Raw genomic sequence first — 18857 nt, 5'->3', positions numbered from 1 at the left:
ATGTGCCAAGTTACAAAACCCAGCATAAATTATTCAATGTGTACCTTTACCTAGGCTACAGCAGAGTAGAGCAACTGAACACTTTTTGAAATACAGCAGCCATATGTGTAATTCCACAAACTCAGCGTCCTCATGAACACATGCACCTGAGAAAACTGTTGGTTAGCAACTGCAGCTCCAACTACACCTGAGTCTTCAGCAACTGTTTTACATATGACATATCTGAAAGGTTTTTTTAAATCTAATGAAGTCGTCCCATTGTGGATGGGAAGAGCCCTTCATAACCATTTACATAAGCTGTTGAAAGCATTTGTCTGCAAAAAGAGCATAGTTCAGAATCACTATTTTGTCAGAGAACAGGAGATGACTTGTAATGGCTGGCGCCCTCTCACTTCTACAGGGAGACCATCAATACAGATAGGAAGCTCCCAAGATGGAGTGGCTCTCTGCCTCTAAACTGGAGAAGGCAAAACACGTTTCAGATGAGTAGCAGTAATGCTAATATGTTGATCCATGAATACATCTAAGATATACAGCTTAAGGTACTCTACACAGTACCTATGAAATTATTTTGGTTTTAAAACTCAATATGAAAAAAAGAGAAGGTGACTATGACTCCTCTAAAATGGCTTTTTTTGTTTGTTGTTTTTTGTTATACAAGTTACACTTGTCAATAAAAAATATTTCATCTGTGGTTTTATGGAGACATAAAAAAAGGTATATGCATAGTCACATTAAAAAGAAAGGATGATACTATAACATGTAATAAAATGCATAGTGCACCAATAACAAATAAGATAGAACTCAAAGTTGTAGAAATGGATGTGGAAGAAGATAGCCAAGGTACATAAAAAAACCAAAGCAACAAAATACACAATAAATGATATATGATAATATATATATGATTATATATATATTAAAACAAAACAAGTGGAGAAAATCCTCCCACAACTGCTCACATACACAGAAAGACAGGAAATACCAACCAATGCACAGTAACTACACTCTGTATATATACACTGAATGAATTTGACAGATGACAGCAGACACTGAGCAACATAAAATATCATCAGGAAAACTGATATAGCAGTAGCTGTGGGACTACCTCCAGCTGCATGTTTGTTCAGCATGCAAGGCTGGTTAGAGAAGGCAACTAGAAAGAATGCCTGGAAGAAGGATGAAGCAGAGAAGTAGCTCTACAACTGACAATGCTTTCTACCATGCGATACAAAGATAGAACTCCCTTTTCACAACCAGGTGTGAATAAGCCTGTATTTTAGCCACTCAACTACTGAGCTGGAGGCTTACAAGGCAGAGGTAGGGAGAAGACAAGAAGTAGAAGAAATCTCATCTGTTTTGTGCCTTTGTTCTCAAACTTCGGTCGATTCACACCGTATTTTTTTAACGAGCAGAAATTCCCGGCGTGGCCACAAGAGGGAGATGTGCTGCTAGGAAGCGAGCCGCAGGAACGAAAGCAGCCCGGGCGCGGGGCACTGCAAGCCCCCTTCAAAGGCAAGCAGGTACGAGCGTGACTGGGCCCATTGCTGGGATTTAACGAGGGTGGCATGCGGACCACAGTAAAGAAGAAACGACTGTAAAAGAAAGAGCCAAAGCACTGTGCTCACTGAATTTTTCATTAAGATTAAACAGAGATAGCAAAACTGTGACTTGGCCAGAGGCTGCCCAAGGATATAAATCCCTGAGCAGAAAGGGGTTAAGAGATTCAACAGTTTCTTTCCATCATTCCTTACAGGATTTTGTTTTATTTGTCTAAAAACACTTCCAGAGGCAACAGAATTCCTATCAAGTTCCAAACTTCCATGCTGCAGTTCCAAAGCAGTGCCCATGGATCAGGTGTGAGAGCAGACACCTGGCTCAGCTCTGCTGCACACACCATCCTTCTCACTGGTACTCACAACTCCTTCAGTGAAGGAGTGGAAAGAAGAGAAAAAAAAGAAGAGAAAAAAAGAAGAAGAGAAAAAAAGAGAAAAGAAAGAGAAGGGAAAACCAGGACATACAGTGGTTAGCATTTTTCATAGTCCTATTGTTCTATATACAAATCACTGTCTTGTTTACAAAGAAGGAAATATTTATTTAAATACACAAGTTAGACTGTTCTGTCACTTGCCTTTGCAATTCAGCCTTAACGAATTAGTTTAGTAGGAAACTCAATAGCTGATGGCAGCTGAAAACAGATTTCTCACAAGCATCCCTACCCTTTGTGGGCTGTCCTATCTGCTTGCCCACAGACTTTCCACAGCAGGCCAACTCATTTCAGCACTGCAGTCTGCTTCCCACTGCCATCTGTTTGCTTCAGTCTCCCTACTGTGGGTTTGCTATTTCTCTCTTGGCTCATGCTTAACTCACATCATTTCAGTGGTCCACTTCAGAGTATATCCTTACAAACAATTCTATCTGTGTAGGTGTGGCTTGGGGGCAGATAAAAGCAGTTACAGAACTCATGAGAATCTGAAGTTAACTGCTCATGCCAGCATGTCTTTGTAATAGTATCTTCTGTAGCAGAATTTTCTTGAAGCTCATCAACGTGTGAGAGACCTTTGTAGCTCTTCAGAACTCATTTTAAAACAAATAAAAAAAAATAGGTATGTTTAAAGTCAAACATCATTAAAATAGCTGAATCATGTTCTCAGTCAATTGTGAACACAATCTTCGGTACTCACCATAAAGCTCAGCAAATCCATTCATAGGTACACGTGACGTGCCAGTAACAAATTGTAGTAATCTTATTCTCTTTTCAGAGTCCATCATTAAGACTGCCTGTGTGTGATAATGATTACAATTAAAGACTTAGTGAAAGGTTTTTAATTAAGGTTTTAAGCTAGTAGATTTATGCAACATACTTTCCACCCCTACTGTCTTTGAAGTTTCCTGATGTTATCAACTAGTAGCCAAATTCCACTATTTTATTAAATGGAAGATTTTAACCTCTTCAGTGTAACTATGCCACAGAAAGCTACACAATAATATTTAACCCATTTTGTTTTTTTTTAAAGGCAAGTTCTCAGCAGTCTGTTACATTCCTACCATGCATATCATTCAGTTTTCTTACTGTCTCAGAATTTTCAGTATACAAATATTTACCCAACTACTGATGAATCAACTACATGCTGACCTAACACAGCTGAAAGGGTGCATCTTTTGAACAGGTTTAAGCCAAAAAAAAAAATTAAAAAATCTTGCAATACCTTCCAAAACCACTGTATTACTTGATGATTTACACTGTAGCCATTTTTGTATTTTGTATGCAGTTTCCAATCAGCTACATCCACATCTCCCAGTCCACACATCAGTAACTACATAAATGAAAAAAAAACAAGCAAAGTTTAAGTCTGTAACATTAAGTTTCATTATAATTTGTTTTCTTTTCTACAGTATGCTTACCTCCAGCTCATTTTCATCAAAAATTTTAATCAGATCCTGAGGTATTAGTTCAAAAAAGCCCTAAAAAAAATAACAGAAGGTTTTAAAAATCAAGTTAATATTATTTATGCATTTTTGTTTGCATAGAATGATATTTATGCGTTATAGAAAACAGAACTTAAGTAACATATCACATACAGGTGTTTGAAATTCAGTCATTCACCGTCTGGTTACAGGACCTTTATTTCACATTTCTTTACCAGCTGTACTGATTCATCAACTCTGATCATCAGATATGTAAATATCACTTACACAAATAAGGATAAACTAGCTAGTTTCATTTAATTATTTTAGTCTGATTGCATTTTCATCATGCAGAATTCATTAAATAATTTGCATTACAGTTAAAGCTGTCAGCAAGGATTGAGAAATATGCAAGTTTTCCAGTACGAATTCACCACCTCAGTAAAAATTTACCAAAACAACTTAAGACAGAAAATTCAAAGCTGCCATTGGAAAGTGCCACTGCCTTTTTTATCCTTGTAACAATACTACCACAGGTCTTTCGGATGTCACATTCTAAAAAAACCTGTCTTAAGATTGGATGCAACAAACTGTGCAAATCTTTTGTTTTTAAAATTATACCTCTTTAAACGCTGCCATTTGTTTCTGTACTCTGCTCACAAATCTCCACTGAATTACAAGACTGTGGAAAAAAAGTGAATATTTAAATTAAAAACAATTTGTACACAGGAACAACTTTCTTTTGTTAATACAGCCAACACATAGGCTTGATTCTTAGAGAGGCTACCCACAGATACCCTGCACAGTGACCACTACTTACTGAATGTAGTCTCTCTTGTTCTTGTTGGTGACAACAATTTCTGATCCACCACTTTTTAGTTCATGTTGGTGAGTCTAAATGAGGTGCACAGAATAGATTTTATGTAAGATATGTACAACAATTCACGTGTTAATATTAGGTAATTCAGCTAAATCTTGAAGAATGTAGAATTTGAAAATTATGATAAATAGTACAAGTTCCAGAGGTCATAGAATAAATATTTTTTGTAATGCATTATTTAGAGATGCCAGATGACAGTATGTCAATCTCAATTTTTTATTATTTGGCTACAATAAGTGCCTTAAATTTGCATACAGGTTTTCAGTAGTATTGGCTTCAGTAACTGCATGTTCAGTGAACAAGTTTCATTTGCAAATATCCACGAAAAACACTTACAGAACAATTTCAGCAGTGATCTCCTGTAAATATGTGAATCTACTCATATATTAATAATTTTTTTATATCAGTAACTGATTTATACCATCAGAACCTCAGCAGACAAATGTCAAATTTTCTATTTATTACAGATGTAGTATTTCAGACTCTTAAGTGGAATCAATTTAGTTACACAAGACATCAAAGGCTATTTAGCCTATTTAGATCTTCCTGGCACCTGTAATTTAAAAAACCTTTGGTATTTCTGTGTGACCTATCTTGGACAACTTTCTATACTAAACCAAAGTGGTTTATTCCATAGTTGTATTGAACAGCTTCAAGAAAAACAAAACAGAAAACCCTATTATTACCTCTGAGAGAAATCTACAATTCCAACCATTTCCCTACGAGGGCATCTTTCCCAGCAAATCAGACAAAAATCAGTTTCCCCTCAATCAAGTAATGGGACCATCAATATTTTAGTCTTAGCTGCATTTACAGCAACAGCCACATTTCAATGTGAGTGCTAAGAAAAAAGTATAAGATATTGTTTCTGTGGCTGTGCCCATTTCCAAGTCCTTTATCACATCACATCCTGACTAACAAAGGACAGCATGAGCATGTGCCAGCTAAAGGAATTAAGTTGAATAAACAAACCAACATGACTGAACGATGGATTTTTTTTGTTTGTTTTCTTAATACCATACAGATAATATTAAGCAACTATTCTCAAAGGTCAAATGTTTTATGTTTTGTCTACTCTAATTTACATATGCATACTAACCTGTCCAAAAAGTTCTTCATCAACTATAAATCTGAGGTCCAGTTCCGCTGGATCATTTTCAAGAATCCATCTCAGAGAATTGTAATATTCACTATCCTAAAAAGAGAATTGCAAGTTCAATGAATGAATATGAGATACTTACTTAAGTAGACACTGCAAAAAACAATGTTTCTTAAACAAATACAACTAAGTAAAACAACTCCTAGTCTTTTGCAGACTGAGTGCAGTAGTGATTTCATTGTACTTGCCCATCAAAGCCAACAACAAATGCTTCACTCTATATTGAAGGCAGAAGATTTATGTTTCAAAGACCTTGAAAAGCAGATACGTTGGAAAGCACATAGCAATTAAGCCTTAGCAGAAAAGTGTAGAGCTTAAAAAAAAAAAAAAAATAACATGGGAGAATGTGGTTTTAAATACATATATACACACACTTAATTAAAAGTAACTAACTATATTTAAGTTTTTATTTCCATTTGCGATATATTCTCCAAGCATGAACTATAGATCAGATTTTCTCCTGTTTTTTTTTTTCATTTACTGTCATCAGCATTCTCACAGGGACATGAAAATACTGGAACATAACACTCTTTTTCCAGATAGGTGACATCTGTTCTCTTTCTACAGGAGAAGCTCCTCTTTAAAACATCACAGCTGTCCAGGACAACGATAGCTAACCTTTCAGTGCTAGGTGGCACATTTAGTTTTAAAAGAACTGCGCCAGTCTAATTAATCTGGTATGAAAACATCACATTGGAATGAATGGTTTGCCAACATCAGATTCACAAACTAATGTAATGCCTAGCTGGTACCTGGATATCTGTTTCCCTCAAGGCATCATATCTCTGAACTCCCATCTTCAGTTCTAAAGCTTTGATGGACACATCCCTGCTACAGTAAAGCTTGTTAAAGCAAAATGACCACATAAAACAACCCTTCAAACAGGATGCATAAGCTAGTAACTCACAAAAAGGGTGCTCTAATTTAAGTGCAAGGGGAATGGTGTCAGCGAGAAATGAATTTGTTTGTTACTAAATAAATAGTTTATTATTAAATTGCGTTCCTTAAAAGCACAGTTACTGTAAGCATCAGGTACAAAGAATGGAGTAAATAAATCCTTTTTTCCTTTACAAAAAGCTACCATGCAGGTTAGATATGGAATGGTATGTTTATGAGCAGCGGCCTCTTGTAATGGGCACAGACAGAAAGTAAATCTCTCTTCACAACACAATCATTAAGCTTTTCTATACATAAGTATCCAACAATCATAAGCATGAAGTATTGTCAGCATAAACCAAAATGAAAAGAAAATTCTTGAAAGTGGGCAAAGTCCTTTGCTCATTAGTAGCATGACATATAGATCTCAGAAGGTTACAACCTGCAATTTCAGAATAGTGAATACACAATAAAGTTGTCACATTTCCAGCTAAAAATGGCTCTGTTACAGCTCAGTGAATTCCACAGTCTCAAACAGTCTGTACTGGGTACACAGGCTCCACAACTGTACAGAACTACAAAGACTTCTGAAACTGAAGAGTCAGCATTCTCAGGACATGAATCACATGTATCAACACTGCAATAGGACATCACAGCATGTTCAGAAGTCATGTTTAGACTCAGTCTCTCATCTCTGATTTTATTTTCCCTTTATCATCAGACAAGACTTCAGAAACTTAGGACGTGAAAATTAAGATGCACAGTATTTTTAAAAAAAAGGACGAGACAAAAACTATTCTATTACTCAGAAGCACATAGTAACTATATTCAGAGTTCTCATGAGACAGTAGAAACAGTAATGAATTAGAGACTGAACAAAAATCATTCTGCCCAAAACCACTCTGGGTAATACCCCCATTATCAGGGAAACTAACTAAATTTACAAAAGATTGTTTTTTTCTCTAAAAATACTATGCTTTATTATTAACTACAGTTTTCAGTCTCTGGAAATACGGGTAATATGTTACTTTTTAACAATCAAAATACACACAAACATAAGAAACAGGTTGACATGGAGATTTCTAAGCTGTTAATGCTTATATTTATTTCTAAGTAACTTTCTGCCTGAAATATTTTCAGAAACATTGAATTTAGTCAAGTTTTTTGTCAACTAATTGAGGCTGGAGTCTGTCTGTCATTGAAAGTTTCAATTCCTGTACAACTTCATCTCACAGAACACGTATCCTAAAAATTCCCTGAATTATGTATTTTTAATCTTCACAACGTCATTAATTACAAATATGAAAAATTTAACATGAAATCCTAATATACAGATAAAGTAAATTACATACCACAGACTCCATATCATGAAGTGTTATTGGCTTTTGGAGCATCATCTTGTAGAAAGGACGGATGAAAAATGCTTGAAAGGAAAACAAACATATTGAACAGTAGGTAACAACATTCAAAATATGCACAATATCAATCCAAGTACTGTATGAAGTAAATACCAACCATCCAAAAGTTTGCCATGGTAAACAGCCATTCCAGCTACTCGACCTATAAACTTGAAATAAGAGAGATGATCTTCATTGCACAGTCCAGAGTTTGGGTTGATCTGCAGAGTATAATTATCTCTAAAGTGGAGGGGAGCAGAAGGAAAGAAACAAAAACACAATTTTTTAAAAATTGGAACAGTTCAGCATTCATAGATCTAAAAGACATCACTGATTAAATCAGGTATTACTTTCCATGAAGTTAAAGAAAAGTTATATTTGGATTAGTAAATTACTAATCCAGAATTAAAAATACTCACCAGAAGATTCTATTAGCTTAGCAGAAATAACACCACAAATTATCATTGTAAGCTACAGATACACCACATAGAAGTGCTTAACTCCTATTAAAGTAGTTTGAATTACTTTGTCAGCATTATCTCTTAAATACTGCCTCTTTGTTCTGAAGGTAGTAGATAGCCACAGATGTACGTTTGTGCAAGCAAAGATGAAAAGGCCTACTGCTGAAAACAACAAAAATGCAGATTTTCTTTCCTCAGTACTCTTCTGCAAAACTAGTATACACAGGATATTTCAGTTATTATCAATTAAACCCTCCAAAGTTGTTTAGAAGGGAGGAGAAAGAAGGAAGGAGGAAAAAAAGAAAAAATAAATTAAACGAATTCCATTTTTAAAGTATGCAGGAGAGATACAATGGATCTGCCTTCCCTAGCACTCAAAAATCCTCTGGAACTATATTACTTACGTAGCTGAATATTCGAACAATCCATAGTAAGGATTAAACATCTCCTTAGAGAGAAGGAAGAACCATTCCCTGGCCACTCCTCCATAGTCTAAACCTTTTTCACCATCAAACTCAATCCAAAGTCTTGCTTTAAGGAAGTCTGCTCTCTTCACAGCTATAATTCTTCTGTAAGAATCTTCAAGGATTGTTGTGCGATGAATTTTCATTTCAAATCTGTTTGGAATATCACTCTAAAAAATGACAATGAAGAGGAAAACAGATTAATGGAACAAATATCAGTGTCTGTAAGCAGACAAAAACAAATCCTCGTCTTAAATAACGTGGAAACAAATGACTGACAAGAGGTTCTATTTACACAAAATTCAATCAGCATGGAAAGCTTCAGATAAAGTTCTACTGATGAAGAATCCCAAGAAAATCACGTTAAGATAAATTCTTATTAATAACAACATATGCTCAGTTCTGCATGCACTAAGATATGGAAACTTTTAATTCATCATATTCTAAGCTTGACTGGAAAAAAGAAACAAAAAAACACCACCACAACACCTCTGAGTTTATAAATAAAATTATTTTATTATATTTTCCCCTGATTTATTTCACTTTCAATATATAATTCAGTACTTTAATTCTAATGGGTGGTATAGCTGACAAACAAGCATTCCTAAAATATTTAAATAAAAATCAACTGACTTAAAATTTGAAAACAAATCACAAGGTACCTACTATTATATATGAAAGTATTTAAATTAAAAAAATATTCAAGGAGATGATACTTGCTGCTGTTTTCAGAGATAAAACATTGCTTACGTACTAAAATCACTATATGAGAACGAAGTATTTTCTTGATTTCACTTTTTTTTGGCCAGTTCACTTAAGCAACTGTTACAGGCAAAACTGAGAAATTCAGTGAATATAGGAACAGGAAATTTCAACCCATTTTGCACAATGACTATTTTATGATGGTGCAGTGAAACAGTATAGCTCAGATTTTAAAGTTCTAAGTATACTACATTGAACTAATGAATTTTTGAATGCAGAAATGCTTAACTGAAGGACAAATAAAGGTATCTGTCTTTAAATGTAATGCCTATATATATAGGCATATGTATATATATCTCCATCCAACAACAGCTTGATTCAAGCTCAAAACAAAAAATAATTGGGGTGAGTGCATTATCTATCATTTCCCAAACTGTAAAATAATGTACAGTACAGATATCAAATTTACATAGCATCTGAAATATACAGGTCTATTTCATCATTTCAGACAGCTAAGAAGCATTTTAAAATAAAACACAGTATTCTTAGTTGCGAATCACTTTTACAGAAAAAATGTTCAAGCAATTATAGAATCTAAAACCAAATTTAGATGATTAAAAAAGGTCTACAACAATTCAATCTCAATTTAAATCAATCCATTACCCTAATTATCATTTGCATAGCTGTCAACATTTAAAAGGCAATGCTAAAGTATGCTTTAAAATCTGCATTTTTTAAAATTGCTCTGGTTATACTGGATACATGAGCAGTGTATCACTTCTCAGGTAGAGATAATGACATTAGAACAAATGCTAAGCTTGTTGACTATGAAAATAAGATGTGTATGTAATTATGTAAGATGTACACATCAGCTCAAAGTGCACAGGTTTTAGAAAGGCTAGAGATAAATTTGCAAGGTGAAGGTGAAATAAAGGTGTCAACTAAAACTCAACCACTACACAAAACATCCCCAAGGACACGAAATTTGGTGGCAGCTGCCCACAGATGTTTTCTTATATGAATAACCAGATGCTAAGTGTTATAAATACAGCAGTCACTGCCAGCTCAAACTGCAGTTTGCAAATCAGATTTATAAGCTTAACATTTTAAGGCTATAACAATTTGTTACAGTCATCTAGCCTGATCAGATTTCTACCTGAACAGTTTAAAATCTTTTTTGAGAACTCCTCTTTCCACATTCTGATTTCCAAAAACTATTCCATGCTATGACAGTGATTTTCAATCTTTCTGTTTACAGCCTACCTCAGTGTTGAGTATTTAACCTTTTAAAATTTCTGCTTTCTAATTAGACTGCTTTCAGTTTCATGGCTTAAAGTCACAAACCCTACTGTTAGATCCAATGGCAATTGTAATCAAGTTAATCAAGCTGCTGCTGCACAAATGTATGTATGATCAGACAGTCCTACATTCTCTAAGCAGGTCAGGAAATACAAATTCTCTTCCCTTTAACCCATGCTTTCTTTGTTTAGGGGCATGCATTTCTTAACCTTGTGCTGTGTTGCTGCTGATTACTGACCTGTTTCTTCAGTTTCTTTCTGAAGAACTCATACTTCCGCTTGTAGTCCCTGGAGTAAGGCACAGCCTTTGGAAAAACAAACAAACAAAACCCAAAACCAACAACTGAAAACGTGTTCTAGGTATTCTAACAAGTAATGTAAGAAACTAGTCTATATTTGTGAAACATACACGTTCAAGTTCTGAGAAAACAAGAACTTTTTTTTTTTTTTTTACTAAGTATCAATAATATTTTCAATTTATGAGTATATGGATAGCACAAAAATTCTGAAAATTACTGCTTTGTTCAAAACATTTGTACTGATCAGAATTTACCCCACACAGAATTTATCCCACACTTTACTATTAACTGATGTAACTGACTAAAATCACTAACTGGTCAAGATCAAAGTGATGAAAATGTCTTTGATGACTTACACAGTGTTTAGTCTTTCCATGCTCTATCATGAGAAACCTGGCTACAAACACCTCTATTTTCCATGGACAGATTAGGTTGTTTACATATGTGGGCTATTAATAAACACAGATATCAGTTGAACACTAAAACCCACTCTATAATTATAATGTGTACCATCTTTCCAATTAGTCCTGGTAATTTTGCACTTCAGATAAAGTATCAAGGCCAGATCATTATTTTTCACTTAGAAATGAATTTCATTCCGTTTATAGAAATTTTATTTTTGAACTGATTTTTATTTCTGGTATTTAAAGACCACTTCCAGAGAAAATCTAATAAGCATTTAAAGAAATAAGTATGCCTTCTTCAAATATCTTCAAAATTTCATCTTGTAGACCTGGTAAATGATGAGAGCTTGTTTGGATTCTGTCAATCACACTCCTGAATGACATATAAAGCTATAAGAAAAAGCTTACTGGTCCAGTTATCGCCACGTTCTGCAGTCGAGGATCCTCCCATTGTGTTTTCTTGGTATCTGCAAGGTATTTCATAATTATTTCCCTTAACTTAGACAACAGTAATGAAATGATGAGTGGTGTGAGAATATTACATTGTACATACTGTGGTTTATGAAGAATATTCTTCCGTCTGTGTGTGTTCTCTCTTCCCACCCTGGCTGTAAGAAGGAGATACTTAATTTATAATCACACTTTGCATAGAACACAAGGTCATCAGCAGTTGTAGGGACTGCTGCCTGCTCCTCCCACCTACTCTTAACTCTGGAATTCAAAATTTAGTTTGTTGTTGCTGTTATTTGAAAAACTGTGTTTTCTAAAGCAGCAGGCTGCAGTTTTTTCATGTACAAATTTAGATAGCGGCAGTTAAATTGTTATACCTGAAAAACAAGTAATATTATATACTTACTGGTAATGGCCCTAGATCTACTGGATCTAGGGAAGTCTTTCTCCTCAGATGAGCAGGAATTTTCAGTCTCGGATCTTCCTTTGAGAACAAAACAATCAGCATGTTAAAACTGTTTTGAGGGTTTGTTTCGTTTTGCTTTGCTTTAATTTTCTTTTCCTCTTTGTTACTGAGCACGTAAAAAGCATGCCTAGTACCAACCAGATAATTGTTGCATATTCTACAGCTAGGCAGTTCCTTGAGGATCATCAGTCTTTCAGTCCTTTACAATCATCATGTTTTAATCTAATTTATTGAAATGCTCTCACTTTTCTACGTGCATACACACACACCAATCCTTCACTTAAATCAGTATTGGTATAATTGAGTAAATCTTTCCACATAGTTTCTGGAACACCCGGTTTTATTTGTTTTGGTTTTTTTTAAGTTTAGGGTTTCTTGTTTTGGATTTGGGTTTTTTGGTGTTTTGTTTTGTTTTTTTGCAGGGAGAAATGGAGAAAATATATTTGTGTTAAATGATTCCTTTCCATGATTTCAAAGAAATTAAAATTCATATGGAATCATTTCATATATTCTCTACATTTCCCTTTCACCTAGCAGTAATACTGACCTACCCTTCAAACAGTTAAGTCCATCTATTAGGAGAGGCTGGTGATAAGCAGTACCACTCAGCAGAATCAGCTTTACACTCTCATCCATACTGTGGCTACACCTGGCCTGCTCCAGGAATTCATAGCAATTTGCATTGTGCACTGTAGGATGTGAAAGACTCAAGGTAATGGATTTCTTGCTGGAAGATTACAAAACTGACCTCTGCTAACAGCGCATATAAGCTATTACAGTTCTACTGTTTTAACAGCAACATTATTTAGGAGATGCTCTACACTTGCAAAACTGGTTCCCATACACGGTATTTTCCTTCTAAGTTAAACTTTCAAGTGATAATACAGTTTGTAAAATTCATGAGATTCTTCTCAGCAAAGATATTTTAAATTACTCAGTTTTTTGTTTTTTTTTTTAAATCATGTATGTTCCATAACAGACGTGACGCAGCTGTCTTGCTTGAATAAATGCATAGCAATACTTTCCCTACTGACAATAAATCACATTCACATTTGTAGCTGTATTTTCCTTCTTGAGTGAGGTGAGAGAGTCGTTAGGTTTTTCCTTGTTTGTTTGTTTTGTTTTTAGGAAATAAACATGCTAGTAATGAAATGTTGAGGCTGAAGAAATCTATGCAAGTTTGCTGAAAGCATGAAAGCCTTGACTTCAGATAAACTAGAACTTCAGTCCATGAAAGCAGCTATCATTACCCATGTTGTAGTTTTGGTGTTGTGGTCAATAAAGAACGGTCTCCCATTGGGTGCATGCCGAACTTCCCAGCCTTTAGGGAGAAATCCTTGCTCCACTTCAGGCTGCTGATTAGAACACTGTTGTGATGAATCACCTGATGTTGCTTGTGGCTGTCTTGCTATAGAAGTATTTTGTGCAGTTGGCAACTGACCTGCTTCCATAGCAATCTACAGACAAAAAAACAGAACAAAAATAACACTCATAAGGAATGTCTGTAGAACAATGTATTTTATCTTAATATTAAGGTACTAATATTTCTTGATTCATGAAAGCAGTTTCATAAAGCAAATGCCAAACAGTAGACAGGTTTGTTTATCAACAACATGACTAACAATCACAGATTAGGCTACCAAAGTTGAAAGATGTTTTTCAGGCTTCCCCAGCAGCTATCACATTCCAAAAGGCTTTCCTGATACATTAATCACAGACTGACTTACCATAAATACTGCTGTTACTAACTCCAGTTGCACTCCCTCAGATTTTTGTATTTGTTATCAGGTTATGCCTCTCACATGTTTTATTTCAAAGAGATCTCTAAACTTAACTCCTATTATGTGAGGTGTTTAAAGGGTTATATGAATGAAAACAATACTTAGAATACAGAAGGTACCTGTACAACTGGTTTTATCCAAGTAGTAGTTCTGGAATTGTGATCTATGTAATATGACCTCCCTTTTTCATCTTGTCTTTCTTCCCAGCCTGGCGGTAATCCAGATGAAGTAGGCAGTAACTAAATATTAATGATAACAGAAGAAAAAACAGTTAAGACAACTACGAAACTGACTATGAAAAGGCTTTCCCCTGCCAAATTAAAAAAATAGTAATTAACAAGATCTATGATTTTCCATGGACTGGAAAATTAGAAAAGTAGTGTTTAAATCCTTACTGAAGTATCAAGTGACAGAATTATTTTATTTATTTACTTCTAATTCAAGCTTCTCATCCAAAAGGATTAAAAAGACTAGTTTATATATCTGCTTTAGACTTGGCTGATCCAGCCTAATACTTCTGGATAGGAACTCACAATTTTGCAGCATCACCATGAAAATGTAACACAGGGACAGTGGTATAGCCTTTATTATAAAAGCAAATGATTTCAGGAATAGTATCTCATGGGAGAATCATTTCCCTCTGTAAGCTCTATCCATGCATTAAGTAACGTTAACCTGAAAACACAAAGTCGGAAGATGGAAGTCCTTTACAACTGAACTTCAGTCTTGCTAGACTCTCATAACTGCAACATTATCAGGAGAGCTGCCTGGAGTCCATTATACGTAGTTATAAAATAAAATGCTCTACATCCTCCAACTTCTGTGCTACACAAGCCTCTGATCAGTACAAGTCTTGAACTAATGTTTTTGGATGGTGACGTACCACTGGATGTGCAGGCTGCTCTTCAACTCTGTATGTTTGCAGACTACCTCTTCTGCTGGAATGGTTCTTGAAGTAGCAGAGAAGAATGGCATATCAGCTATTATTGCAGCTTTAAGGACAACAGCAAACTGTAAACTATGATTATCACATTTTAAACTGTTACAGTTTTCATCTTGAAAATGTCATGTTTTGAAATGACCTTTTAAAAAAATTTGTAAACTGATGTTTCAACACTGTTAGTAACATTGTTCACAGCATCTACTGTAACTTCAAAGAAAATTAATAAGAGACTTGAAAAAGCTTTGAAAACCCTAACAATAGGTATTTTGGCATTTTAAACATCAATTACTTGCAACCAGTTACATTACAATTTTGAATTTACAATACAGAACTCATCACTATTTTGTCAGTGGACTACAGCCTATGAGGCATCAGAGTCAACACAAGTTTTCAGAGAGTTTAAAGAAGACATGAAAAATTGAGATAATAGCTTTCCAAAAGAGGTGGTTCAATTACTATAGTTTGTATAAGCACCCATATTTCTGCCTAGAGCTACTTCTTATATCTCATCCCCTACAATTAAGCAACTGTATTTCATCCTCCTCCAGAGGTTTCAAGATTACTTGTTCTCTATATACCCATGCACCCTCTTAGAATATTTCAGAGAAAGCAATTGATTTTGTTTTGTTTTATTGTTTGTTTGGGTTTTTTTGATTGGTGGTGGTGAAGGGATACAAGACTGTTGTTCTAGCTGGCTGTTACAAACAACATGAACATCTGTTTTCTCCTTTACCCACCAAGCAAACAGAAATAATGGTTTTCTTGGTACCCATAGGATGCTGAATACGTAAGTCTTGTGGCTCCCACACTTCACTATTCCCAGAAACACTTAAGATGACTTTGTAAAATCTTATAAAAACACAAGCAATTTACCTTTAAGTCACATTTGGAATGGCAACTTCAGCACCACAAAAGTTGATAATTTCATTTAAACACTGACATCTTATGCATCATATGGTCTGGGTCACCTTTGCAGGCCTTCCTCAATGGATAGCGGATTTCTCAAGTCATATATTTGTACATATCAGTTTACAAGGCTATTTGTGAAGGTCACCTTTCACAAGACAGCTAAGCTCATTTAATTGCTTGCTGCCACCAAAAAGACTCACTCATTGCTGTGTACTCCTGCTGTTTTTCCCTTGCTAGTGTAGCATTTTTCAGACAACTTAGGGTGCTCTTTTCACTTGCTAAAACAGCAAAAAACAGCATTGAGGAGAAAAAGCAGACAGTTTTCTGCTGGGCTAGTCAGCTGAACAGACTTGCAGGAAGCTAGACAAATTTCATAACTGGTGCAAGATTTCAGAACTGTATGAGTGAAGTCTCTTTTTTTATTGCTATGTAGTCATCAAGTTTACTCAGCCAAAATCATAGAACCTTATCCCAATATTTGCAATGAAAAATGAGTTATCTTTAAGCTTGTCCTAACAGAAGAATTTACCAGTATGGAACTATTTCCCTAGAAATAAACATTTAGGATGATTACAGACACCTTTCTTAAACTGCACTTTTCAGCAGTATTCAGATCAGCATGACTCTGGAATAAAAGGTAGATTTAGATTCTAAAAAATAGTTAACACAAGCCTCAGACTCAGGCAGAAATTCCTGTTCTAGATAAGTAAAGCAGGAAATAATAAAATGTTTGCTTGCATAGTAAAATTACTCTTAAATTCTCAACATTTGAGATGAAATAAAAAATAAAAGTTGATACAAAGAGTTTATTAACACAATTTTAACAATGAGAAAATGTAACTTACAGTGTAGGCTGCTGACTGGCCAGTAGCTGAACTTCCAGAGGTGTTAAGTCTGGTATTCAGCTCTTCTGCAAGATGAGTCTGTATATCACAACTGTTCTGTGGCAGAGGTATTTGAGGGTTCTCATTGCTATACAATGTTGCCTCATCTTCAGTTATAATTTCCCAGCTCTTTAAAAAGAAAGAAAGAAAAAATATTTTAAAATACCTAGTTTTAAGTTCTAAATACTTAAAGTAAGCTTCTTGACTAGAGGTGAAAGCCTACGTGTGTTCCGGAAATATTTACATATGGTTTTACCTCAGGAGAATCTCTGCTGTCTAGATTTTCTGTATCTTCTGATATCTGCCGCCGATGAGTGAACGCATGCTGGGCCTCCAACTGCATGTTACCAATATCTGCTACAGCTACATTGTCCCTGTTGAAAAAAAAAGATCATCCATATTAATGTTCTACTTTCCAACAGCAAAAAGTACACTTTACAGCTGTTTTGGATGGAGAAAGTGAAGCAGTTGTGAGCTATACAATTAATGTGAATAGTTTTGAATGGGAAGCATCAGTAAAATAAAATAATCAGATAGCATTTCAAGTATTATTTTTCAAATTCATATGCTAAGGGACAAAATTTGTAGTCTAAAATAGAAAAAGAAATAACAAAACACCAAGATAAACATAGTCACTGCTGGGAAGGAAGAACCAGTCTTAGAGCTGAAAAATAATCTCTGCAGCTTTTCTGTATCATCTCTTACAACTACAAGCAGTTCCAACTTGAACATAAGCTTCCAGAGAGTAGAAAGGATGTTTTGTAGTTAAATGGACCACTAGTCAATGACTAAAACATATGGGCTTGAATGTTCAGATGTGGAAAGGTCTCAGATCTAACTCTCAAGGTGTGGATTTTCCAGTTCTTCCTGCCTTCAGTGCAACTAGAGAAAACTGAAAACTAATGTAAGGCTCAAATCTTCCGGCCAAAAGACATACTGAGCAGTTGGTCTTTTCCACTGTGTTCTTCTGAATTCATGATTGACATAATAGGTCCTGCCAAGGATGTCTTGTCTTTCTTCCCAACCTGAAGGCAGTGGAGGAGATTCCTGCTGCTGCTGTTGTGGCTGGCTAGAAGCATCCGGTTGGTCCAGTAAAATCCACCCAGGCTAAGAGACACAATATTAACTACTTTTAATTTGCATTATCAAAGTGAAAAAGTATCCCAAATTATTAAATCACCCCATTTTTAAGATACGGCTCTACTATATCTTAAACCACTAAGATTGGCTCTCGGTTTTATTGTATTTCTTAAGAAATGAGAGGACAGACTTCTGTATGAATCACTTCACTCTCAAACTTCTTGAGATGTAATAACAAAAAGATATATGGAAATATGGCAATGCAGTAAAAGAACAAAAGTGAAGTCTAATGTACCTTTTCCCTTTTATGGAAAAGAACAACAATACACTCCTTCAGATAGAAAAACTATTTTACACTGACTCACAGCTGTACAGCAAGACATAAGCAATCAGATCTAACTGCCTGTTTCTAAAAATATTTGGTTACTTCCCTCAATAGCTGAAGACCAATGTTTGCTAGGTTTCTCAGCAAAAAAATACATATTTTCCCACCTCCAATTCCTCGGCCTGTTCTGTGGTTTCTTCTTCAGATCCATTGCTTTTAGGTAAGTAAGTCATCTTTAATCTAAGGTGACCTTTAACTCTTGATTTATGGCTGTAGAGGAGAAAAAGTGTTCTTACTGTGCACTTGTGAAGCTGTTACAAAATTCAAAGCTAAATAAGTCCAGCTGGAGGATTATTTTGAATCTTCTCCATATAAACTTGACTTTTTACAGTTTCAATTAACCAAGTTCTATAATGGTATCTAAATGGCTTTAAGACTTGGGAACACACTCCAAAGTGCTAAAAATTTAAAATCAAGCAATGAAAAATTCTTCAAATTATCTTTTCTGCTAACAACGTGGCTGAGAAAGATCTATGTAACCCAAGGGAAAAAACACTGACAAGCACTTCATGAATTTTATCTCTTGCTCTTGCTGATCTGGGTTAAAAATCTAAATTTAAAAGCAAATACAAAATGTGTAACATTAAAATCAATACCAAAGTGTCCCGTATTTT

General features: G+C 35.0%; 1 protein-coding gene across 3 annotated transcripts in view; it reads right to left on the bottom strand.

Annotated features, from left to right (window-relative positions):
• Window positions 1-18857, bottom strand: part of NEDD4 (NEDD4 E3 ubiquitin protein ligase) — a 50548-nt gene that overhangs the window by 2259 nt on the left and 29432 nt on the right. For all 3 annotated transcript variants that reach the window (XM_042875790.1, XM_042875791.1, XM_042875792.1), the window contains 20 exons: window positions 18351-18453; window positions 17716-17885; window positions 17035-17152; window positions 16740-16907; window positions 14926-14991; window positions 14162-14281; window positions 13512-13718; window positions 12202-12279; window positions 11899-11953; window positions 11754-11812; window positions 10882-10947; window positions 8583-8812; window positions 7836-7957; window positions 7673-7743; window positions 5385-5480; window positions 4226-4299; window positions 4027-4087; window positions 3403-3462; window positions 3207-3314; window positions 2682-2778 (listed from right to left, as the gene is read on the bottom strand). In XM_042875790.1, coding sequence (XP_042731724.1) covers window positions 2682-2778; window positions 3207-3314; window positions 3403-3462; window positions 4027-4087; window positions 4226-4299; window positions 5385-5480; window positions 7673-7743; window positions 7836-7957; window positions 8583-8812; window positions 10882-10947; window positions 11754-11812; window positions 11899-11953; window positions 12202-12279; window positions 13512-13718; window positions 14162-14281; window positions 14926-14991; window positions 16740-16907; window positions 17035-17152; window positions 17716-17885; window positions 18351-18453 — 2129 coding nt within the window. The remainder of the gene's footprint in view (window positions 1-2681; window positions 2779-3206; window positions 3315-3402; window positions 3463-4026; window positions 4088-4225; window positions 4300-5384; window positions 5481-7672; window positions 7744-7835; window positions 7958-8582; window positions 8813-10881; window positions 10948-11753; window positions 11813-11898; window positions 11954-12201; window positions 12280-13511; window positions 13719-14161; window positions 14282-14925; window positions 14992-16739; window positions 16908-17034; window positions 17153-17715; window positions 17886-18350; window positions 18454-18857) is intronic.

This window comes from Lagopus leucura, unplaced genomic scaffold (genome assembly GCF_019238085.1).
Source record: "Lagopus leucura isolate 7727_CA_CO unplaced genomic scaffold, USGS_WTPT01 Super-Scaffold_100015, whole genome shotgun sequence".
NCBI lineage: Eukaryota > Metazoa > Chordata > Aves > Galliformes > Phasianidae > Lagopus > Lagopus leucura.
Note: the sequence above shows the minus strand (reverse complement) of the source record. Positions and strands in the feature narration are given on the sequence as shown.